At 40.5% G+C, this 26,822-nt stretch overlaps 1 protein-coding gene across 1 annotated transcript in view; it reads left to right on the top strand.

The window, feature by feature from the left end:
- The first annotated feature begins 4,394 nt into the window (after positions 1-4,394).
- The window catches only part of LOC134080179 (HMG box transcription factor BBX), a 30,656-nt gene continuing 8,228 nt past the window's right edge, over positions 4,395-26,822 (top strand). The window contains 18 exon segments of the mRNA XM_062536466.1: positions 4,395-4,712; positions 6,038-6,119; positions 13,034-13,202; positions 14,505-14,759; positions 16,434-16,635; positions 16,733-16,800; positions 17,893-17,973; positions 18,604-18,678; positions 19,188-19,265; positions 19,616-19,693; positions 21,087-21,311; positions 21,314-21,625; positions 21,627-21,966; positions 22,354-22,492; positions 22,697-22,845; positions 23,074-23,163; positions 23,636-23,818; positions 24,451-24,628. Coding sequence (XP_062392450.1) covers positions 13,044-13,202; positions 14,505-14,759; positions 16,434-16,635; positions 16,733-16,800; positions 17,893-17,973; positions 18,604-18,678; positions 19,188-19,265; positions 19,616-19,693; positions 21,087-21,311; positions 21,314-21,625; positions 21,627-21,966; positions 22,354-22,492; positions 22,697-22,845; positions 23,074-23,163; positions 23,636-23,818; positions 24,451-24,628 — 2,612 coding nt within the window. The 5' untranslated portion in view covers positions 4,395-4,712; positions 6,038-6,119; positions 13,034-13,043.

The raw sequence follows: 26,822 nt of genomic DNA, 5'->3' as shown, positions 1-26,822 counted from the left end.
ATTGTCCGCCAAGTTCTAATAGTGCATTCATGTGGCTGGAAAGTGGGAAGGTCCTCACTTTGGAACTCCATACTTCCGAACTGAGAGCGTTCACTTGACAACAACAAAAGGGTGACGTTGCTAATGTTCATAGGCTAGCCAGAAAGGTAACATCACATAGTTACTCAAAGGTACTCTGGGAAGTTCTGTTCAATACCACAATCGAGTATATCGAGTATAACAAACAAACAATGAAATTACTTATTTGGGTCCACTATGTTGAGTGATGTAAATACATTCTCCTGGGGGCTCTCGCAAAGCTCCCACTTCAAAGTTCCCAGTTCAGGTGTGACGAACCCCTGACTTCGCAGAGAGTCTGGCCTAGATCCATTGGCAAACACTTATTTCCTGGTTGGTGGACGCGCGTCTGAAGTTTGAAAACATTGGAGTTCCTTTAAAACAATCACTAACATTTGGTAATGATGTATATGTTAACCGGGTGGACACAACAATAATGATAGGCTTGCAACTTAAACGTAATCGCTCTCAGGAACGCCCTCTGTTCGCTGGTTGGTTCCAGGAAGCCGAAGTAAACAAGGGCAGATCAAAATATTCCAGACGGTGTATAGGGAAAAGAAATTGAGCTGAAGTACATAGTCAGGCGGAGCCAGGCTAACAAACGGGGTCATCCCTATGTTCCCCGGTTTTCCCTAAAAGGGTCCTATATATGTTCCCTGGGGTAGGTATGCTCCCCTAACGAACCCCCCTTAAACTGTAGAATTCTCCCACTTCCCAGGTGCTCTTGAACGCACCACATTAGGTGGCATACTGTACCCTGGCTACCATATTGCTGGGGGCAACACCTTTACTGTCGATGGGCAACACTTGCCAGCAATCAGATACACTTGTTTCTCCACTGGCCTCAAGTGATTGTTGCTCCCACCAAGATGGCGGTGCTAATTGGAGCCCAATGCGGTATCTAGCTCTGATATCTACGGTCCACTTTGTTGTCACCCATGGAATTAAGTGTCTCTGTGCCCACCCCAAGATTCACACAGGCATTTGCTTACGTGTAGGACCTGCCACAAAAAGCTTTGGTCTCTCTAACACTAGGCTCATACAGTCCACCTCCATCAGTGCATGACTGAGGGCTTGCCCAACATACAGCTAAACGACTTATCATGCCACTATAATCGCTATCAGCAAACTGTGGGTTATAGGGTTATTTACTGGTACATACACATCATAAAACTCACCCTGATGGGTTTTTTTTTTTTTTTTTTAAAGATCTGAATTTTTCGACTATACACTGTCTATTTCACGCTAGATTTGACCAAATACACTGTAATAAAGTTACATATACATAGACACCTATTGTTTTCAAGATGACCAGCCATGCTGGCTTGTTTTTGCCAGTCAAGAGTTCTGCCATTTGCATACAGGCAATCTGATTGGGTGACGCATGTATTGGCCCTTGAAAACTTTTCTCAGGTCGGCAATGCATGACATTAGTCCATTCAAAATGAATGAGGTCTGCTGACAGACCTGGTTGAGCCTCATGAGCCTAGTGTAAGCAGAAAACAATTAAACCAAATCTCTATTTGCAAAGTACCATACCAGCAACAGCAGTGTTACAATTCTGGTGATGGTTTCACTTTCCTCATGGAAAGTGGAAATGGAATAATCACTCACATGCAATGAACCAGATATAGCTGACAGGTTAACTAGCCATAGAACATAATACGGCTCAGGATAATACAATTTAGTACAACTCTCATTCATGCACTGCCATACCAAGACAAGTTAAATGACCCAAAATGTAACTCACAATTCAGAAATTATAGGGAAATTGGATCATTTCAATCTAAAGATCCTTCATGCGCGAAGGCCCTAAGAAACCCTTGCAATTTGAATGAAAAACTTCTTCATTTACCAAGCCAAAGAACAGGCTTGTATAGACACACATTAACTTGTAACTTTTGTGACATACTACTCACTGAACACTGCCATAATTTGCTTGCTACCATTAGGTACTTGGCCCACTAACCAGGTACAGGAACGCCCCGCTATTCAGCCTTTCAGCTATTGTGTCTCCACTGCTTATAGGAGCTATACAGGACTTACCCATGCAGCCTTTGCTCCAAATCATTAGGCTACTAATGATTAATAAAGTAGCTAGAATGGTACAACAGCTGCAGCTAATACTACAGTACCATCCGTTATTAGTATTTTGCTTACACATTTAGTTATAATAACCTAAACATTCTTTTTACCTAAATTATCCACCTTGGAGGCCTTATCTGTGCTGGTTTTAAATATCAACATTTCTGCAACACCTTACCTATTCTTAGATTGTATGCAAATTCCTTAAAATGGAGTGAACTGAAGTCAATGGACACGATATATATACACACACACACACACACACACACACACACACACACACACACACACACACACACACACACACACACACACACACACACACACACACACACACACACACACACACACACACACACACACACACACACACACAAACAGACCCAAATATGCATGCACAAACACATGTGCACAATGATCCCACCACCACCACCATATACACAATTGAATGTTGCATTAAAGGTTTCATTAAATGGAAAAATCTAAACAAATACCATCAAATTCTGATGGTATATTCATTTATCGAATATACCATCAAAATGTAATTAGTCAAAGCCTATTTTTCAGTGGAAATTAGTTTGTGATGCTGTGCACCTCAACAGCCTATAATATACTGTAGCTGTGACGTCTGCTTTACTGGTCATGCTGATCATGCTTAAATTAGCTTGAAAAATGCTACATAAGTTCCATCATTATGGAATCCATAACATGACATAAATGAAAATTCTGTCATGGAGCTCAGAATTCCTTGCAGTGGCCCTGTCTGCATGCATACCCTGTACCCTGCATGAACATACGTATGCAGAATGTCTTAAGCAGTAGTCAGCATAAGGGCCCATGAAATGCTAGGGTCTTTTTAGGGTCAGCCCTCTCAATGGTCAACTCGGCAGTCAGTGGGGATTAGGCCTACCTTGTACTGGGTTTTAGGGCCTCTGACCCCCCTCTGATCTCTTGTCAAGTGGGCCAGTACCAGGCTGCGCCCTTGCATTAAACCCGGCCTTGTCACCAACGTCATGGCAAGGGGGCATGGTGGTCAGGGTTCAGCTCTGTTGTCCTCCGGGAGGGCGCGTTTTCCTTGGCTGAAGCGGATCATGTCTCTGTCTGGTGCAGCTCCAGTCCTGGCGATCTGAGAATCCTTTAACTTTAAACTGAGAAACCTTTAAAAGCATGATAACATCGAGACAGATTTTAACATAGACATAATCCAGCATTTCAAATGCATTTTAAAAGGTAGGTAGGCCTATTAAAGGAGATCTGAAAGGCCTACCTGATTGCATTTTCATGCAATTTCAAATCTACATGGTAATCCTATAGAAGGCCTAGCTAGGACTATGCACATAACCAGTGTTCTCCAAGTTTATTAGCCTATGAGGAGGACGATTTGCTTAATTTAACTTATCTTTACAGGCAGACCAGGTCAAATGAAAGCAGCATGCTTCTGTGCAACAAGAGCTGCTTTGAAAATGTATTATAAAACCATTGCACGACTATGTTCTACACTACCAAGCGTGCCTAAGCGAGCAAAAAAATGAGAAAGTTTTCAGATCTTCTTTGAACTCCTCAATATTAGTAGCCTAATTGTAGGCTAAGTAGGCTACCGTTTTCAGTTGCTGCTGGGGCGTCAATCGGCCCCTACCTAGTCTTCTGAAGCACCTAACGTAATGATTGAAGATGTATTAATCTCTCTTTTTCTGAACAGTGCATAATTGTAATGTGCTTGCTGTGTGGGTGATTCTGACTGTCGGTCAACCAAACACCCAATCACGAACAGGCTTACATGAACGATTTTCACTCACTGCATGTACAGTACCGTAGCCTATGTTACAAATTGTTAAGAGAACACGTTAACCGAAGGAAGAGAAGTGGACAACGATCTGTTAGAATACCAGCCTGAAGTTACAAAACATCTCATCGGCTGGCCTGTTGCAGGTAGGCGCTGGCACACTTGTGCTTGTATCACACTTTTATTTTCGAACCACTTCGATAGGCTACCCAACACAACACCCAGGAAGCTATACAAGTACTCATGTAGAATAGTGCCTGTAGATAAACACGGTCATCTGTTCTCTAAACATGTCTTGTGACACCTTCTGAGTGAGAATTTCCATAAACTGTACTTCGAAAAGTATGAGTGAAGTCCGAAGCTGTAATTTGAATGATGATGGTACAAACAGCTAGGCCAGTCATGAACATCCATTCCACATAGGCTTCTGCACAAGGCTCCACAAGACCGGAGAGAGAGAACACTTAGACGTACGGGGGGAGGGCAGGAAAAACAAGCACAGAAAATTGTTCGAGTTAAACGAAGAACTCCAAGCTATCATCACTGAGCTGTTATCTAATTTAGACCAATGCATGGAAAAGATTATCCGTCAGTTTGTGACTTGCGGTGTTTCGCTTCGTAAAGGTTGCTTTAGCGTTCATCCGGTAAAAATAAAAGTGCTCGGTCTGGGTAGCTCGTATTTGTGTTACTGTACAGCTAGTACAGAACTGTTATGATGTGTCAATAAGTTTAAAGGTGGACGGAGGCTGGAATGAGAAGGCCCTGGTGTTTGAGCTTGGTTACAGAGGTAAGTTTCCATTTTGAGATACCGTCATGACAGAAAACTTGGGGGTATTTTATCTCTGCACGGATTCCAAGTGTCGTTTGTCAAGAACATTCTGTTATTCGGTGCAGTATTTGTGTCAGTTATTGCACCGTGGCCGTGGCAGACTGCTGGCTCCGAATGGTCTCGCGATTAAAACACGCATCGATTAATAAACATGTCGTTGTTTTACTTAGTACCAGCTCTCGATGTCGTTGGGCACTCATTTCAAGTCACTGTTCTGTTAAACGGACGATGCAAAACGTAGAGACAATATGTACGACATAGCTAGGCAAGCTTGCTTTCCTCTGAGAAACGGAATAGACACTTCCCTCCTCAAATGCACGGTTACAGTGTAACAAACACGTTGACATAGGCTTCGAAACCGTGCAAATGGACAATTCTGTAGAACTTGAGTCACGAAAGTGAAGTGATGTTGGTTATGACTGACCCAGGGACTTGAAACCATTGCATGTTGAGCTAATGACACGTTCAGGGGGCTATATGAGTCGCATCAGAGAGCTAGCAAGCTAGCCAGCTACTTTTATTCCGTTTTACAAATCGGAAAGCTAGACCAGTCCACTCAAATGTCTCATTGCAAACGTCGATACTGATTACCCCAAGTTTAAGTAATGAAAGGTCACAGTTTGTCGTTGATGGAAATCTTTCGTAGCGATTGCTTTGGCGGAGTTTGACAGGAGTGAGATTTATACTTCATTTTCCCCAAAGCAAGATGGACTCTCTTTCGCTTGTCTGTCTTGTCAGACCTCAGATCGACATTTTGCACTCAGATGCAAATATGACGTTGGTCTAACAGAGATTATTTGGATAAATAAGCTAGTTAGGCTATTTATTATGTCAAACTTTTGGTGGACCATGTATTCTGGAGATGTTGGTGGGATGTGCTTCTTGATTCACCGATTAAGTCCCTTTGGATTGCAGGGAGCACCGGTCTCACCTGAAAACTGAACGCTGCAATTACTGTAATCTAGTCGACGCAAGTCTACTGGACAGTGTTTTGATTGTTTGGTGTCAGTTCTTTACCTGGGATAAAAGCTATTTTTGGTCGGGCAATGGAGATATATTCGAATCCAGCCTAGCGATGTCCATCCATTTATTCGAGTGCACCAGCATTTTTTGTCGACACTCTCACTATTTGCCTCGCACATAATCTCAAAGTTAACGCCACGCCGAGGCAATGCAGAATATGTCGCTGATTTTGAGTATCGTGGTAGACTATTATCATTTAGTGCCATAATCAAAGATGTAGCCTATTCTTTGACTGAGGACGCAGTGTTTTTATTTTGTAGGTCATCATCATCGCATGACAAAGCCTGAGTGACAGATTCATCCTCATCTTTCAAATACAGTGTTACCATATTCTGTGACTAAGTAAGTACACCTACAGTTCATTCCATGTTATTTTGCGTTTGCACAGGTTCGTTCACCTTTTACTAATTCCTTATGTTAAACCATCCCATCCCGTTTCAATGAAGGTGCCCGTCAACCGGGTTGTTCAACTTCCACATCTGACCAGTGACCTTATAACTATCTCCCCTTTCATTTATTGAAGTGGTGCAGCCTGGACTAGCCGATATACCTCTTTCAGGTATACCCTAGCCTAGGCCTGGGGTTGATTTCCAAAATGTTTTTATTTGTTAAGAAGACGAGTAAGGTTATAAAGGTGGGGCATATTGATTGATAAATGTTGAAATCAAGATGGTGTGATTAAAGTAGTCATACATTAGCCATGTGTGTTGATTGTTAATTTACACCAGGGCTGAACTGTTCTGCTCTTATTTACAGGGATTTTATATTCAATATTTGTGAACACTTAGAACCCTTAGACTTTCTAGACTTAAATGTCAGGTGATTGTGAAGGGAAAAATGCATGATGCAGCTATACCACATTTCCCCCCGCAATGCATCAAAAATATTGATGTTAAGATAGAAAAACATTGAAAAAAACTACACTGAAGTGTTATTTGAATTGTCATTAAGTGCCAGTGAAGTCGGCTACTGGAAGTTGTTTATTTTATTCAATTGTGGTGTACCATAACACTTTCAGCGAACAAATTCACCCAAATTTTTTCCTTGCACCCTGTATGTTTTAGACACGCTATAGCCTACAATAAGACCAGTGTTTAATTTGCAGGAATCCCTGATGCAGTGAAGCATTGCTGGAATTGTCTGCAACTGAATTCGAGCACAGGAGTTAGCTAGCTAATATCTTGTCTATTAGATTTTTGTAGGACTAAACAAGATAATGGTAATGAGGTACCCCGCAAGTCTTAATGCTCAATTCTGATTTTTTTGCTCAGCTCCTATTTTTTGTTTGGCTATTCACGTAAAATGGCCTATATCAGATTCCAGTGTGAACTGTATATGGTTCCGAACTGACCCGCATGCAAAAAAAGAACAATGACATCAGCTAACTCCCGCCAGCGCATAATTATTATGTAGATTGACGTAAAAGTCGCATTAAATCGGCCTTAGTTGTTCACACTGCATTGAAAAAGGTCTAATTCAGGACCAAATATGGAAGTGGTCTAAATCTGGTTTGAAAAAATCAGATTTGGGCAAAATGTGAGGGAGTGTTCACACTACTTCTGAAGAAGTCTGACCTGGTCACTTGACCCCCCCAGATTTGCGCCACTTTTGCCTGCAGTCTGAACAGAGTCCTATAATAAAATATTTCATTTTTACAAAGAATTTAAGCTCTATGTTATATGGCAAAGGGTTTGCCTAGAAACAGGAGAAAGTGAAGCCATTCAAAAAGGTTAGTATACGTGTTACTTGTCTACTTGTGTACATTGCTGAACCCATACTTTCACGAGAGTAAATAAGTTCAATCAGTACTTAGACCAGAATCTAGTGAGGATGGATAATAGCCGGATGGCTGAAATGTTTGCTCCTCATAAAAAAGAAATGCTCCTTTTGCAAAGGTCTAGTCACCTTTTTCAGTGTGCGAACCACCCCAGCCTTCATTTCAGTGTCCCATGCAAGGCTAGCTACTTCAGCCAAACCTATATGTAATTGACTGCCACCATCTTTGAAAATTGTGCCCGATACTGTAATCACTTCCACCCACATTATAAAAGCATGACATGACATGCCATAAAATACGAATTATTAAGATGGATGATTTCATTTTGATTTACGTTTAGTCATTTGTAACAGAATGTAACAAAAGCATTGTTCCATTCATATACAACTTCATTTAGTAATCTGTTACTTTTTTTTCACTAAGGTATGAAAATAAAGTGAACAAGGTCAAATGCCCCACTCATTTTTCAACATGAGAAAGAGAAGGGAATACACTAAATTCAAATAAAAGGGAAATGTTGACCTTTGCCAGGGAATGGCTATACAAAGTAGATACTTTGAAAATGCCAATATTCACTTGTTTTGGGCTTGTGTTCAGAGACCAGGCAACACTGAAAAGAATGACTCCACTGAAAAGAACCCCATGCCTAATGATAATTATGGTGGAGGGTATGATGTGGGGCTGTTTTTATTCCCAAGGCCTTGGGAACCTTATTAAGGTGCATGGTATCCTGAACTCCAAGAAAAACCTGAACAGTTTCAATCAAAATATGTAAATCCCTGCAAAGACACTAAAAGTGGGTCATGATTGGACCATTCAGCAGGTCAATGAACCAAAACACATGCAAATTAGGGATGCCCCGATCCGACTTTTTCAGTCTCGTTACCGATACAGATGAACTCAGCCGATACCCGATGCCGATCCGATACCATTGTTAAATTGATAAACATACCTCACCCTGTGGAAGAGACTAAAGGCATCAGGCTTGACTTAAACATTACTTTCCAAAGACGAAATGTAGCAAAATAGTAAAATACTGAAGCCATGGGGCCCAAAGCTATCGACCCGTTGCTAAAATAATCAGTTTACTAAATAACAACACAGTTATTATCAAATAATAATATAACAAGAAAACATGAAGCACACATTTGCAATAATGATTTACATTTGCATATCATATTAGTTGAGAGCAATCATGATTTTACTCAATGATTGTCAGAGGCCAGCTTGAAAGTTTTGCAGGATTACATATATTGGATTGTTTGAGCGAAAGGAGACAAAAAATGTCAAATCACAAAATAATGGACAAAATGTTCATTCTATTTTTATTGCAATAGCTTTTTCAAATTAAATTGAGGATTTCATTGCCACTTGGCATATTCAAATATACTTTGAATATTATATTAGCAAATTACATTATTAAATTGCATAATGAATTGTCAATTGCATAATGCAATGACATATTGAATTACAAATAGAAAAATGCATAGCCTTTTGAATTGTGCTACATACAGTATATGCTTCCATAGCACTATTCATCCCAGTGGTAATTTAATTGGCAAACTAGCTATGGTAGGACAACTGATTTCCAGGTAGACACAACCTCTAGTATGGCAAGCAGATATGGGCAGGTGAGTAGCAGAGATGTAGGACTCTGGTCCGGTCGTAAGCCCTTTTCAGACAGGTTTTGCACACATTTTGCGATAATTGCTTACCGCATTTCTGACGGTATCGGACATTCAGACATGAAGCATATGCGCAATGTATACGGCCACCTGTTGTTCACATCTAATGTAGAATTTCTGTCAATTGGGCTTTAGTTCGCTGGGCAGATAATGACGCCTAATAAATGCGGCCGCACTGACAGCTGTGCTTGCGAGTGTAGTTTTCACACCGGGAGTAGCCTTGCTGCATTACTGTCGGTTACGAAGGTAACTATGGATCTGTGAGACCGAGAGATCTGCAGTGCAGCGTGTTAGAGAGATGTAGGCTAACTGTTCAGTGATATCGGGCACTTTAAATACACGTAATACTTCCCTTGATCATCACTGACAAGTGCAGATTTTTTCCGCGATTGCTGTTCACATAGCAGCTGTGGCAGCAACATTACGGATTTAAACAAAAGTGTCGTGGCACACAAGGTAATAAAAAATAATAATATTTTCGTTTCGGCTTACGCCTTCATCAGGGTCATTTTCGCATACAAGTCATTCAGGATTTCCTTTATGTTACACATGAGTCTCTTGATTGGACAGGTGTTAATTGGGGATGTGTCGAGTCCATTCACAAAATCCACATGACCACACGCAGGTTCTTGCTGCTGCAGCACAGTGTTTTGATCATTAGTGCAGGCATGAACATGAAAATGTATTCTAAAAACATTCCATGTGTCATAGATTAGATCAATACTTCAAATACATAATGCAACATTACGGAAACATGACTAGGGGTGCCTCTCAACATGCCTCCTCGATCCTCGATGCTCGATCCTCGAGGGGCGTTCCCACTGATCTATAACTAACACTGGATAGACTATCCCATTGTTTCCCCCCCATCATTCTTTATGTAGATCAGTGAGGATCGAGGCATCGAGGAGCGAGGGAGGACGTATAAACGCTGCATGAGAGGCACCCTAAGTCGGCAGCAGGAAAAGTTCCGATAGTAGATATGCGGACATATGCATTCAGACAGCACAACGGAAAAAAAAATACTGTAAAATGTCTGTGAACATTGCGAAAATACACGTCTGTCTGAAAGGGGCTTTAGACAAGTCCAGATTTCTTTTCTTTTTTTTTATCTTTGGACTTGGACTTGTCTTGGTCTCAGCCTTTGGTTTTACCAAATATTCTAGTTGGTCTTGACCGAATCCAGTTGGCTAAATATACGGCAACAATTGACGGAATTTTGGTACCAAATGGAATTATACACATTTTGTATGATACCTGAATGTCAAGTCTCGTATCAGAGGCTAATTTCACAATTTTGTCCACAAGCGTAATCTTCAACAATCTGCTGCAACAGTGATTAGCTTCTCAGATTAAAACTTAGTAAACTTACCTTGGGGGGCGGGTTGTTAAGTAGCCTGGTACGTCAAACTCGTTCATGAAGTGATTATAGTCTGATCACTCACTATTGGGAAACCTTTCCGACGCTACACATAGTAGTGTATGGGCGTAGGATGTAGACATAGCTTAACTTTGAAATCATTGGTCCAGCAGCCTAACCAAACCATCAGGGATTCCTAATGTTGCTTCCTACTTCGCCTAAACTTTCCAAATGGTCAATAAACAGCATTAGCAGTCAGGAAACAGTGAATGTGGGCCTATCTTTTCTGTAAATAAATGTACGCATTTTACCAACAGCCATTTTTCATATTTGCAGGCATTGCGACTACCATTTGCCACAGCCACATTCGATTTTGATTTTAAAACTAGGGTCATCCCTTCTCGCCACTGATTGGGCAGGTACCGTAATTTCCCGACTATCAGCCGCAGCTTATACACTGATTTTGCAAAATTTCTTCAGCAATGAGGTTAATACAGGGGGGTAGTTAATATGGTGTTAATATGGTTTTGTTTCTTTTAACTTGCACAAAACACTGTCCTGCGGCTTATACACAATGCAGCTTATATGCGGGAAATTACTGTAATCTGCCGACTGACATTAGTGAAGGAGGATGTTCCAGACTAGTGTCTCCCTGAAAGGAGATCTACTGTAGGTGGTGATGGCAAGGTTAGGGTTTAAGCATACCAAACCTCAAAGTTTCAAAGTAGCTTAAGTGGTTCTTGAGATACAGAAATGTAAATTGTATTGACAGCATTTCACAAAACTTGGTGTGGACCGCCCAAATGGTGTGCGATTTACCCAATCTCATCACAAGATTAACCCCGGGGACTAAAGGTTTCTTTTCGTCATGCACACCAAGTTTCTAGCTAGGGATAGCACTAGTGGTGGGCATATTAATAAGAGTGACATTAGTACATAATTACATTATCAGATTGTTTTAATCCGCCTATGTTTACCGTAATTTCCTGACTATTAGCCTCGGTTTATAGCCTGGGTGTTCCCATCCTGCCTTGCGCAGGGATTTCTTTTACGCTGCTAAGGCAGTCTGGAAACTAACACCCACATTTTCGCCTGATGTTGGTGGCCAATCACAGAACAGGGGAGAAAGCAAGACTATGATGAGCTATGCACAGACGCATTTGATAGACATCCGTGGTGCCCAATGAACGGATCTGGGCATTTTTTCAAATACGAGAAAATGAACGTCTGGTTGCCAGACCACGTCTCATTTGAGAAGTGGTAGGCGCTAGCCAGGCTACTCGGCTTATACATTGATTCTGCAAATATTTCTTCCGCTATGAGGTTAATACAGGGGGGCAGTTAATATGGTGTTCATATGGTTCTGTTTCTTTTAACTGGCATAAAACAGTGCATCTTATACACAATGCGGCTTGTATGCGGGAAATTACTGTATGTGTTAATTAATGTGTGTGGTGGTGGTATCAGGAAAAAGACAGCACATAGCAGAAAAAGAGAACTTTCATATGAACTACATTTCCCTACATTAGAAATACTCTTCATGGACATAAAAAAAAAAACCAGATCAAATCAACTTTAAAGCCTGTATTTTGTATTGCCATCAATAGCTTTGTCTACTACTGGAGAGTTGTGTGATCCACGGTTAGAATAGCCCTGAAAGGAGGGGCGCTGTGGCGCAACAGGCTACAGCGCTCATGCCATGAACGGGTCCAAGTGCCCACGGGGATCCAGGTTCGAGTCTGACCTGCGGTCATTTCCCAATCCCACCCCATCTCTCTCTCCCACTGTCTCACTCTTCACTGTCCTATGAATGATAATAAAAAAGAGGTTTTTCTGTGCTCTAATGATGGAGAGTACAGGGAATGTGAAGGTCACCTGTTAAATCAAATCCCTGGAACACAGATGAGAAGAAGCAATGCTTAGACTGTACAGTGGCAATGCAAGCAGTAACACATAAGGAGTAAATATAGACACTCTGAATCTGATTTCATAGTTTGTTAGGCTAGAATAATTTGATTTAAAAATAAATAAATGAAGTAACTGTCTCTTTCTTATTGTACACATATTTTAATGTAGCTCCTTCTTTAAATAGTATGTTGCATTTATACAAATCCTGAGATGGGAGAAATACGGATTTCAATGAAACCCATAAATAGGACTTACTGCTTTCAACGATGTGATTTTTACATCATTGAAAGCAGGAAGTCCAATATTGAAATCCGTATTTCATCCATCTCAAGGCAAACTGAGGGAATGATGCACAACCATTCAAAAACATGACTGGTTTTCTAAAGATACAAAGCTTGATGCTAATCGGTGAAGTGTCCCTTTAACAAATCCAGAGCCTGTACTATTAAATATTTTTCTTCTAACATGAATACCACCATGATTGTAGTTGTTTTTGAAGCGTCTTAACATTTTTTCTTCTTTGAAGGGCCACCAGCATGAAAGGTGGAGGCCGCGGGAAGGAGCCACCTGTGGAGGGGGAGGTCAGCGGCAAACGGCCCAAACGCAAGTGTCTGCAGTGGCATCCTCTTCTCTCTAAGAAAGCCCTGGACTTCTCAGAGGAGGAAGAGGAGGAGGATGAGGAGGAGCTGGTTAAAGTAAGTATATTGGATGTAACTGTTCAACTCTTCAAATTCTGTTAGAAAACCATTGAGTAGCCTAGCCTATTAGTGCAGCTAGAAGCATATTTTCCCCCAATGTCATTAACGTGAACAATATTAGACAGCTAACCTTATTGCATGTGAAAGGATGATGTAGATCCCTTTGAAACGGATATCCATTTTAAAACTGGACAGCGAGTGCTACCCTGCTATATCCAAATAATGTCTAATAATTGGCTCTGCTATAACAGTAACTGCCAACGTTTTTGAATATTGAAGGTAGGAAGCTTATTTGGGTTACTAAAGCAAACGACTATGGGTTCACTCTATTATATATCATACCATGGGTGCAAGTTTGTCAGTGTATTTTGTCTGCGTAATCTATAGCAATACAATTTTGAGCGAAATATGTGATTGTGTGATATGTGATTACATATTCACTTATGAGTCTCGCTGATTCACGCTTAATCTCCAATGCATGGGACAGGTTATAGCCTACTCTGTGATGATGCAAAAATGTACCCTAGGAGCTAAATCTGATAACTATGATAGACCTACTATTGTCAAATTCTATCCTCGTCTGGTGTGTTAGTATTAATAGGAAAGGCGTGCAAAAAGACATGAGTGAAGTGGATGAATTGACAAGAGTAACTGACCTAACTCATGTATTTTCCAGTAAGTTCTTACTGTATGAATAGAAGAGAGTGGACCAAGATCAAATAGTTTGAAGAGAAATTACACTAGGCCTGATTCAAGTTTGGGTAGTAAGCCATACTTCGAGGTCGTTTAGTTTTAATCCATCCACATATATAGAATTTGCGAAAAAGGGCAATCATTTGCTCATTAGCCTACTAGAAATACCAGCAAAATGGCGTATCTCAAATTGGAAACTATTCTCATGAACTTCAACTGTCATTTTGATTAATGATTGTCAAGTATGGAGGTGAGATTAGAGATAAGTTTGAATAATGACGTGAAGCGTCTCTGAATTCCAAATGTCAATTCAACACGTTACTCAATGATACAATGACATATTTATATTTATTTAAATTCACTTCAACAGAGAGTTCTTGCTCATTTCAGACTCCCCAACCTTGACGTAGGCTACCTTCTCGTTATCGTTAACGCTTCACCATGAAACCCCAGTCTAATTTTAATTAGAGAGTTATGGGGCATACTAAGACCCAGAGGTTGGAAATGTTTTTTTGTTTTGTTTTTGTTTTACAGGCCCTAACTGCAATAAATAACCTGAATAAATGAAATGTGTCTGATTATGTCGTTACTGCTTCCTTGCTCCAGGGGACCGTGCTGTGTGCACAAAGTGTCGGACCGGAGGTGCCGTGTGTGCCTGTGGAGGAGGGAGAGGAGGACACATCCGAGCAGCGCGCCCGTCGGCCCATGAATGCCTTCTTACTTTTCTGCAAGCGCCACCGCTCTTTAGTTCGCCAGGAGCACCCCCGTCTGGACAACCGTGGGGCCACAAAAATCCTAGCAGATTGGTGGGCAGTGCTGGAGCCCAAGGAGAAGCAAAAATACACGGACATGGCAAAAGAGGTTGGTGGGCCCCCTTCAGGCTGTCAGTAGAATTGCAGAATTACAGGTTAAAGCATCGCGATGCAAGAATTGTTTCTGTTTACCCTTGGTTGCAATTATCAGCGTATAGGGTACCAATGCGTACCTAAGAGAGTACCCTAATGAAATGACTCGCGTTACATAGTTCAATATCAGGCATTCAGGGGCGTACATCATTAATGAGAAAAGACTCCATTCTGCCTATTATAAGTCAGTACATTGGGTTGCCTTAATTCTCAACTTCTGGGTATTTCTTTCTAAGGTTAGCAAAACTTTTTTCCAACCAGACTGTCCAATATTTTTAGGGTATATCTCTGTGATCAATTTAAGGCTCTGCCGGTTTCATCGACTTGTGAATGGAGACTGACAGGCAGGAGGGATACTCTGTTCCATGTAACGAACGCATGCCTCTGATTGGCTGCATCTGATTTTGAATGCATTTATGGACGAAAAACTTCTCCTCTGGTAGCAACAGATGTCCAACCTAGCTTTTAGAGTAATCAACACCCCACCACTCTGGGGTGGCCCCCGCTACAAGTCAGCTAATGTTACACATTTATAACCAGGAGCAACTACACACATTGCAGCAAGCAACCACTCGTCTTGACGTTATAGAACAATAAAATACATCTTGCATTACTCAATGGCCAAATATTATGTCCTGTAGCAGAGAATTTAAAATTTTTGTCACAGGCATGAGCCAGCACAACCACATGTTATGTTTTGTTACTGTATATGGACACAGCAATAAACCAGATTAGAAACTCTGTTGGAGCATTTTAAAGGTGTATTAAGATGTATGTGTATGCGTATTACAAATGCATGCATTTGACAGCTAAATGCACTGGGACAAGGTCATCTGGGTCATCACAGCATAGTCGCTTACTCGATATCCTAATGCAGCCGTGGCCTACTGGTTAGGGCTTTGGGCTTGTAACCTGAGGGTTTCCGGTTCGATCCCTGACCAGTCCACAGCTGAAGTGCCCTTGAACAAGGCACCTAACCCCTCACTGCTCCCCGAGCGCCGCTGGTTGGGCAGGCAGCTCACTGCTCTGGGTTGTGTGATTCACCTCACTGTGTGTTCACTGTGTGCTGTGTGTTCGCTAATTCGGTTAAATTGGGTTAAATGCAGAGAAACGAATTTCCCTCACGGGATCAAAAAAGTATATATTCTATTGTATTCTATTCTATTCTAATGTATTTTCTCTGTCCCCTCACACAGTGGTTTTGTATAGCTCTGCTTGCTGACGAGGTGCAGTCAGTTTTTGTGACTCACATGTACATTTATATAAAGTCACTTATTCTTCACACATTACTATGTTTTGGTGTGGGCATTAGTGCATTGGTGGTGGGGATCTGCCGATATTTAAGCGGCAAATTGCTGGCCGGCTACTGATCAGACGTTTTCCCAGCCAGTGGGTTAATATTGTTTGTGATGTGACTGTCATGAAATCTCTAACAGCATTGGCACAAGCTGTACTAAATGTACTAAAATATTAGTGGTGTGGAAGTTTCATTTTCAATGATGCTCTTACTGTCAGCAGAACTTTGAATGAATTTGAACCAAGTTCAAATTCATTCAAATTGGTGTTATTTGACTTAAAGGGTATATCAGTGTCATATCGAATAACTTCCTGTAACTTGTCTGTGTTCTAGTATAAAGATGCCTTTATGAAGGCGAACCCTGGGTATAAATGGTGTCCAACTACCAACAAGCCTGTCAAGAGTTCCTCTCAAACAGCTGGCAATGCCCGCAAAAAAGTCTGGTCTTTCCCCACCAACCCCACGAAGGACCCTCCTGTTGCCAAAAAAGTGCCCAAGACTGACAACAAGCCACAGCTTAACTTCGCCATGGCAGGTATGTTTTTTATTATTATTATTCTCAAGTGTGTGTTTGTTTTATGTGTTTGTGTTTTGCACTTTGTGATCTCTTGTTCTTCTCAACTCGTCCTCAGATCCTACTAAAATGGGGGGACTAAGTATGCTGCTGTTGGCTGGTGAGCATGCCCTGACTGCCAGAGAGGTAATGATGATTTCAGATGTTATTTTAACCATAACTAACACTACAGGTATTTACAGCCTGCGTTTGTCTCATTTTTGACGCTAAAATGTGGCAAGATAGTGTGGTTAATTCAAGTGCTGTGTCAATACGTGCAAATATTTGAATTAAGGAGGAAGGTAACTAACATGAGGTTTAAATAGCAGAGTAAAAACCCTGTCCAGTAGGTCCCTTCTCTTCTTGCTCTACAACAAAATTCCTGGAGTGATTGGGTCTGTACTGTCTTTTTTTCCCCCCATGTTTACATGTATGAATTTAGAACAGACCTTTGCATTTACAGTGACATCTGGGTCGGGTTAGGTTTAACAATTTTTAAATCTCCTAGTTAATTCTAAGATTCATAATGAGCTTCAGTCCAAAAAAATGTAGAGAATGTTCTCTGTAACATCATAACATGCATGTCTTTACTTTGTTGTCCGCATGATATTAGCATACAACTCAATTTATAATTCTGTCTGCAGTTTAGATATGTAGACGTTACTTTCTAAAAATCCTCTGTTTTTTAAGGATGGGCTATATAAGTGCATATTGCACTAATCAACAGGCAGTAATGTCCAAGTCCAGTTCAGTACTACACAACCATTACGGTTTCCTTCGGCATCATCTTTGTTATTGTTGCCACAATCATTTGTTACCTGCTAACCCAACACACTAAAAACATTTAGGAGTTTCAACACTGAGGAACTCAAAAATACCATCTGAAGGTTGATGGGAAACTGTCTATCTGCGTGAATGATATTGAATTGAATTTAATGTTTGAGAACTTGATAATGTCAATAACTGATAATATAAGACATTTAAAGATTAGCGGCCAGTTTCACATTCATGACATAAGCCTAGAACTTCAGTGAAATGCTTTCAGTTTTAAACTAGGCTCAATCCCTCTGTGGGCAACTGGCTAACAATGTTTGAAAATGTTATATTAAGGGTTACTGATTCCAGATAGAATATGATACAGTAATGAATTGGCATATTAATTGATTGAAATATCTCATGTAAGCAGTGGTAAGAAAAAGATTTTGACACTTTTTTTTATTATTATTATTATTTATACAGCTGTCGTCTAACACGTCCCCCACTGTTGTCACAAATGCTCCGAAACACAATGGGAAATCTGCCCTCTTTCAGCTTGCTGAGGTAAGACCACCCAGATTATGGTATCTGCATTGTTTGATATTGGTACATTTCAGTCCCCGTAAGTTTGATAATATAGCATAATAACCGTGTTCTCACAAAGTGTCTATGTACACAGTCAAACATACCTGTAGCTATAATATGAAATATGTGAAAAGATCAGACACTTATTGTCAGCCACAGCACAGACAACAAGCCATATTAGAATTCTGAGCATTCATGAATGAAGAATGGTTGTTGTATTACTACCTTAACCTCAGTAATTTCAAATAGGTAGGGGATTTCACACAGCGACCAATCAGCAATAAAGCCTATTTACTGTCAAAAACAGAATCACTAACAAATTAACCTTTGGGAACACAAAACATCACCACACAAGGGCCTTCAAGATCATATCACTGGGGTTATCAAGCCCCCCCCTCCACACTCATGATGAGTTCTGTGCCAACAAATACCGACAAATTCTTTGATCATTTTTCTTCATTTCCGTGGCTGTTTATAATCCAATCATCAGCAACATCACTAACTAAACTCAGTTTTTCTAGTTAAGATTTTTGTGTGGATAGTTCAGGTGTTGTTCTAACTGAGGTGAAAGCAAAACAGAACATTTCATCAAGTTTGTGTTCTTCACAGATATCCTCCAACACTCATCAACCTCCTGCGGAATGTAAACAGGAAGAGAAGAGTCCACTGGAAAGTCTCACTGAGGTGAGTGATTTCAGAGCAAATTTGAATTCTTAGTTAATGCTGAAACTGTTTCAAAAAAGAAAAAAAAGCCGTTGCCCCTGTTTGATGCCATAGTGGCCAGGATGATGTCTCCAGTCCAGATTGTGGTTTGTATACAGGTCAAGGCTGCTGGTTACATGTAGCTCTGTGGTCCATGCTGTTACCTGATTTGGAACTGAAAATACCAGCAGCTTCAAAAGCCAAAACCTACAGTACCAATAGGTCATACATAGAAGCCTACTTACATGTAGTCTTGGCAGAGATTTCCCATTACAGTTTGCACCTGTCCTGCATATGTACTGTATACCTTACCTTTTCAGTGAACTTGTTTTACTTTTGATGATCATGATGAGTATGCATGCCTACTTTTAAACAAATCTGACCTGTTTTATTATGTTATTTAAATACATAAGGGTATACTGTAACACAGAAACATGACTTACTTCTTGTTTATGACACCTGAAGTTCTGTTTTCACTCTTTCTCTTCTAGTCCTCTGGAAGTTCAGTGCCTGGTCCACCAGTCTCACCCAAAAACCATGCCATGTCCCCTTTATTTCAGCTAGCGGAGGTAAAACTACTCACACTTTGAAGTGAAGAGTTGTGGACCTCTTGAACTACTGGCCTCTGTAAAATAATGGATTAATTACACAATAGTGCTGCTGCTGTCATCACCGACCAACCAGCAGGTGTTCGTTGGCAATGTCAGAGACAATGTCATTGTCCATTTTGTTGTTGCTTTAAGCTATGTTGAAATTTGGCACGCTTACAATTCACATTATTTGTTCATATCTCGTAGCCCAACTTTAACATAAACTTCAAGCACAAATGCAGTAGGGGTCCATATGATTAGGAGATGAGAGAGATCATGTACTGTACATGTAAGAATAGAGGGTGATTGATACATTTTGTGTTGAGCAGATTTCCTCCGGTACCTCCAAGACTTCTGTTCCTGATGGAAAACAGTGTGGACAGTCAGCTCTCTTCCAGCTTGCTGAGGTATTCTTACTTTTGTTATTGCTAAAAACACCTTTTCATTCTCTCCAAGTTAATGGGTCATTTCATATCCAGTTTCGGTTAACTTTCATTAAAAATATATTACAGGTGCTTCTGTATCAGACTTGTACTGTATTGACTTATACACTGTATTTTGACTGTATCTCAAATTATTTTGAAACTACAAGCCTTTCTTTTACAGTCATGGTTGAAATTGTTGGCACCCCATGCTAAAGTTGACTAAAAAGAGGAATATAAAATCATCTTTTGGAAATTGATTTTAATGGCTTAAGTAATAAAATTAGGAAAAATCCAACCTTTAAGGACACACCAATTTTCTTTGTGAATGAATAATGTATCATAAATAAATAAATGTTCTTCCCAAAATACTGGGGTCAAAAATATTGGCACCCCTATGTAACCCTATGGGAATTTAACACATAGGGTTAGGCAGTTTTTTATTTTTAAAGGCCACTTATTTCATGGATCCAGGATACTATGCATCCTGATAAAGTTCCCTTGGTCTTTAGAACTAAAATGTACCCACATCATCACACACCCTTCACCATACCTAGAGGTTTCAATTTCAACCATGACTGTATTTAAATGTAAGCATTTGGCTGAGCAAACTTCACACTCCAACTTCTGGCATTCATGGTTCCTTTGGAATGACATGTATAGCTTTGAAATCTTTCCTTGGTTGGGCTAACTTTTTTCTGTTTCAAAAATGGAATCAGATCAGGTGTACCATTTTTCTAATGAAAATGACCAAACTTTCAGACAGTATGAGGGTTACAAAGTGACTTACACTGTGAGCATAACGACATGATACATTTACATGATACATTTACAAAATGGTGTCAATTATGCAAATATGCAACATTCAGATGCATAACATTTACATGTCAAAACATGCATTATTGTTTACAGTAGGCCTGCAGTGCCTGTGCACTGACTACAAATAGCCTGAAGGGGGCATTGCGGGTCATAATACTGGCCAAATGAGTATTGATTGCTGTCATCAAACAAACATTTAATATTTGTTTATGTTCAGTATTTATCATTTAATTGGAAATTCATGTTTTTATATGAACATGTTAACTATCTTAATGTTGCATTGGTGGTTATCTGACGTAATATTTTGTATTTCTCCATACATTTGGCATGGAGTGAACGGTGTATTTCAGGATTATCTGATTGACCCTGATTCATCCATGATTATATATATTACATTTCTAATGAACAATTTTATTTCAAATTTGTATATATGGTACATATTACTATTTTATGTATTTTCAGACAGCAATGGCAATATCTCCTCATACAGACAATAGTAACAGTGAAATGTATGATTAATATATTACCCCCATATGTGACACTGCCTGTGTATCTACAGATGTGCTTGGCTTCTGAGGAGGAGAAAAGAGAGGCCTTGTCTTCCCAGCCTGCAGGCGACTCGGCTCCTGTTTTCTCTGAGAACAGTTCCACAAACATGGATCCCATGGATCAAAGAAACTCCCCAGACCTCCCTCAATCCACACCTTCCCTTTCCTCCTCAGCCTCCTCTTCCTCCTCTGCCTCCTCTACCCAACAGATAAAACACCACCACTGCTCAGCCAGCCGAAGAATGTGAAAAAGAAAAAGAAGGACTGCAAAGAAACTCTCAAGGCTGATAAGACTCAAGCTTCGGTGAAAAAAGCCCCCAAGAAGCGGCAGTCCTCGGAGTCTGACTTGGACAGTGTCATTGAAGCTGTGGCTAAAGGGACCTGGGGTACGGAAGAGACACCCGCGAAGAAACCCTGTGTCCCAAACAGTGACAAAAGCACTCCCCTGGAGTTACAACATTCACCAAAAAAGAAGATGAAGCCTAAAGCGAAGAAACCACTCAAAGCAAAAGAAGAGACCGTGGAGGAGGAGGGGGACCTACAAGCAGAAGAGAAAGAGAAAGAGAAGGAGAAGGAGGAGGAGGGAGGAAAAGGAATCGAAAGAGGGGGATAGAGAGCCAGACGTTTTTCCTGTGGTGAAGGAAGAGCTGCCAATCTCCCCAAAGATGGAAGTCGAGGCCCCCTGCATGAAAACTGACTCCCTTCTGGAAAAGGAGGACATGGATTCCCAGAGCCCACTGGAGGCCCTGGTCAAATCTGAGGAGAGAGACGCGGAGGCCAAGTCTGAAAACTGTGGCTCCAGGAAGTCCGAGAGAAGCTGCAAGGGGGCCCTGTACAAAACGCTGGTGTCAGAGGGGATGCTAACATCACTGAGAGCAAATGTGGACAGAGGTGACTGCCCCTTTTGTATTAACCATTCTCACCACAGTTTATTCATTGACACAACTGCTCCTTATTTACATAACACAATGAATTCAATGTGACTTCACATGCAAAGTCTAAGGTGTAACTGAAGCTAATTTAATAACATAGCAAAATGTACTTGCTGATTTAATTTTATTCTATGAACCAGAAATTTGAGTGGGCCAGTTCAGTTCTCTCACATTCCACTCGAAGGCTTTATTTCACGCAAGACACTTCCTGTTCACTACTGTACCGACTTTATCCGTTCCCGTACCAAGGGGCCCAGTGTGTGACTTCTGTGTGACATGGAATTGAGTAACTGTTCCAAGAAATGAGAAGTCTGTGCAAATTATTGTAATTGTGATTGATTCACAGGAAAGAGAGGCTCTGTCCGAGGGAGTGTATCTGATCAGGAAGGATCCTGGACTGAGGAGGCCTGGACGTTTCCTCAAACCGGTGCAAGCAACCCCAAGAAGTTAAAAAAGTCTAAATCTAAAGATGAGACTGCACCAGGGTGAGTAGTTCTTCATCTTTTTAACAGCATCCCAAAATAAATATGCATTAATGCTGTTGTTTTCACTGAATATTGTGCTAGTATTTACAGATATACAAAGATTTTGGTGTTTTTTGTCTGTTTTAGCTCCTCATTTTGTCAAGACAATTAGTCCTCTAATAAATCTAATAAATAATCATAATCTTGATGTGTTGTCCCACACAGTCTAGGGAAGCTTGAAGAGGAGTTTGAGAAGAAGTTCAACAGCTTGCCACAGTACAGCCCTTTGACATTTGACAAAAAGAACACCTCCGTCACCAAGAAGAAAAAAACATTTTCCCTCCCCGTCACTGATCAAGCCAAGCCTAGCAAAGGTGAGCGTAGCACATTTGTGGGCTTTTCTCTGACCTCAGTTCCCCCCCCTCTTCTCACCCACCCACTTCCTGTTCACACCACCGTGCCTCTGAAAGCGCTCGCTGCAGCACGATGACACGATGGCCACTTGACTTGGCCAGGACCGTGTTCTCTTTTTCTGTTTTCTGTTTTCACCATGCGACTTACCAGGCCATGTTTCGTTTCTCTGTCTTGTCTTAATACATCAGGTTCATCTGCATCTCAGAAAAAAACGTTATTCCACAAGATCGTTAGCAAGTACAAGCACAAAAAGGAGAGGCCCAATACCTTGGATAAAGGTGAACTAGTGCTGCCATGTCATATCATGTTGTGTTGTCATGCCAAGCCTTTTACTTCTGGAGTAAATATACGTGCCAGTGTGCATCATGTGAGACTGTTCTATTAAGTAGGCCAGTGAGTAACTGTTGTGGTATCTTAGCTTATCAGAGCATTTCCTGTTTTGAGCTGAAAGAATCATGGTACATGTAGGTCATCGTGGGTTGTAGACTCCTGAAATAGGCATTTACTGGAAAATGACTATTTTCTGAGAATCACATCCCTGGTCGTGCTATGCATGTAGTATGTTGCAATGAAAATACTGTATTGTTGAATGTTGTCAATAGAAAGTGGAGATGACATCCCATGTCGATTTAAATCACTAATGTTAGAACATTTGGTATGCATACATTGTTTAATTTCCAGTAAATCGTACTGATGGTTAAAAAAAAAAAAAAAAAAAAAACACAAGTCTCCACCTTCTTTGTGTTGTAGCCATAACCATGAGCGAGTCCCCTGTGCCCGAGGCCCTGCAGAAGGACAAGCCATGTGGCCAGGTGTCTCTGGAGGCCCAGCGGGCTGCAGAGATGCCGGTGGGCAGTCAGAAGAGGAAGGCCAGGAAGAGTAAGATCACCCACCTGGTGCGCACCGCTGATGGCAGGCTGTCCCCAGCAGAGGGTGAGTGTTGTCCTTTGACCTTCCTTTTTCATGCAACATCTACAGTACATTGATTTTTTTATCATTAGAATTTGTATTCATTTGACCAATATAGCGTCATGCAAAAACACAGATGATACAGATATAACAACGATCTACGTTTATTCATATAGATGTTTTATCCAAAGTCATACAGAACATATGAGGTGTGTATTTTATGGGGCTCATCGAGCTCATCTGATACTCATGACAAATACTGATCTGATGCTGGACAAATGATTGGATGAGATATCGGTGGAATGGGATGAATCATCAACCAACCAAAGTCATTGCATAAATCCTTAACTAAACATTGAATGATATGGAGTTAAAAGTGAAAAGAGACAAATAATATATCAGATGATTTGAAGAGTATTGCACCACACCAACTAAAATGGTTCAGTCGCAGAAGTAAGAATTTGCATTAAAATGTTGTGTCACTGAGGGTAGTCGCAGAAGTAAGAATTGTACATGATGTGTGTACATGATGTTTTGAAATCCAGCGTTTGTTCATATTTGTTACTAATTACGTTTAGGTGCAACAGCCATATTATCGCTAGATCACAGACTTACATATGAAATGCTTCATTTTTCCCTGTCTGTATTAAATTCAGAAGACAAAGCCAAGGAGTTGTCCCAGGACAAGGATGAAAAGCCATTAACCGAAGAGTCTTTATGCAATGAAGAGGGGTGCTTCACTGAAGCAGACCGGAGGGATGCACCGGAGGGCCTTCCAGCCTTCTTCAGCCTAGCTGCCCTCGCTGAAGTAGCAGCCATGGAGAACGTGCACAGGTAAACTCTAAACGTGTCAATTTGCCTAAACTTATGTGACTGTGTCTAACCTCATTTCTCTCGTTTCCGCTCTCTCTATCTCTCTCTCTCTTTCTCTCTTTCTCTGTCACACTTTTTCTCTTTCTCTTACTGTCTCTCTCTTGCAAGTCAACTGCTCCTCAAAGATGAAACTTTTGGTTTTATCTTATACTGGTGCCGACAAAGTGGTACCTAAACCGGTACTTTGTTTCTAAAAAATGGTCGAAAGCATGCAATTGCTTTTTTGATTGATAAGACAAATTTGAACAAGAAATTGAACTGTATTTTCAATTTATAACCAATACCTGTAGTTCCATTGCTTCTAGGCATACTTCTAATTGCAGATGGCTTGCTATAACTTTAAATGTGAAAATGGCTTGCCACTGATGCACATACAATGTCAAACTGTCCTCTGCTTTCAAGTCTATCCAGTGCTGATGGCTTGCCATAACTTTAAATGTTAAAACAGCTTGCCATGGCCTTGCCAGGTCATAGGCCATATGCTGGTCATGGGCAACGACAATTGCATTTGCAAAGGTTTAGCATGATCTTCAAATTCATTGTGATACTGTATGGGCCTCATGCGAATGAAAGATTAATGTCATGATGTCATTATGTAGTGCAGAATTTTTCCGAGAAGTGTTCACATTACCATATTTCAAATAAATCTAAGTTTTAAGCATTTGCAAGCTTTTTATGTAAACTAGGCTGTTGATGTTGTTTCATAACCTGTTGCTTGTGCGTAGTTATTGCTAGATTTCAACAAGAGCTTGTGCTTTTAAATAGACTACCGGTACTTGGCATGGGCTCACACGAAGTGTCAAACACGGTCTACTAGCCTATGCGGTGTACCCCTCTGCTTTATAAACGTTGATGATATGCCGTATCAAAAGTAGAGGGGTGCACCGCATAGGCTAGTAGACCGTTTTTGACAACTTGTGAGCCCATGCCAAGTAGTCTATTTTAAAGCCCCTCAGTTGTCAAACACGGTCTTCTAGCCTATGTGGTGCACCCCTCTGCTTTCAGCAAATACATCTTGTGTTTATCTTAGCTAAATGTATATGATGTGGTGCTATCAGAGCAATACTGTAGAGATGATGCATGATGTGCAGTGATGCCTCGTATTATTATTATTATTTTTTTTATTATTATTATTATGATTATTATTATTATTTTTCATTTAAAAAATGAAGTGGCGCTGAAATGAGGCACTGAAATTCACGTTGTTATTCGTTTGCATGGGCATCGATGCCATATTAGGACTGAGTGTCGATGTCCAACCCTAATCGCAGCAAAATATACTCGAGTTTATACAAATATTTATTTTCTTCAGCTGTGTGACATAACATGAATTGAACCATGTAGCAGGCAGATAGATACTCTTGGGAGAGAGCTTGATCCTGTCATTCTTTGTGTAGACCACAGTATTCCAACAGGCTACAATATTCCAAATTGATCACAAAGAATGTGTTTGCATAGATGTGTATGCTACAGTATGTGTAAAAATTGATCATTTAAATTCTGTAGGCAGTAGGTTGAATGACAACTAAGTATGATGGTGTTTGGATATGGTTTGTTGTGTAATGATTTCTAACCTTTTCCATCACAGCTTCCTCTGCAATTTCCAACTTCCATGTTCTATATAACATCTATCAGATTTAGCAATAATGACACTAGTCTTGCCTGATTAGTTGTGTCATGCAGTTCCTTTTTTCACTGTGTATTTGTTGTTAGTGAGCTAGTTGGTTGAAGCAGAAATGATAATGAGCTAAACCCCAAAGGGATCCTTCATAGAGTCTTTGTGGGGTCTTCCTACAGCAGTTGAGTGATGAGAAGAGCAATGTGTGTATGTGGTCACACGGTCAGTCAGTAGAAGCCAAGTACAATGGTATTATGTTTTGCTGATGTATAACTACTTGACCATGTAGTTCACAAATACTGCATATCACCAACATTTATCTCTGCTTTGTTGGTTTTGCATGTTCAGTATGTGGTTTTGGCTAGTTTTTTTTTTTCAAACCGCAGTACCTAAAAAACAAGCTGAAATGTCAACAGTTTCCATTAGTGCTGGGCAGTATGGCCAAAAACATATTTGACCTATATAATTCTGATGTTTCCTTTGTATGTGACTGTATTTTTTTCATGCATAATCAGGTGTTCGCAGCATTTTCCACTG

This window comes from Sardina pilchardus, chromosome 5 (assembly GCF_963854185.1).
Source record: "Sardina pilchardus chromosome 5, fSarPil1.1, whole genome shotgun sequence".
Classification (NCBI taxonomy): Eukaryota; Metazoa; Chordata; class Actinopteri; order Clupeiformes; family Clupeidae; genus Sardina; species Sardina pilchardus.
The sequence above is the reverse complement of the archived record's forward strand: the minus strand, read 5'-3'. Positions and strand labels throughout refer to the sequence as shown.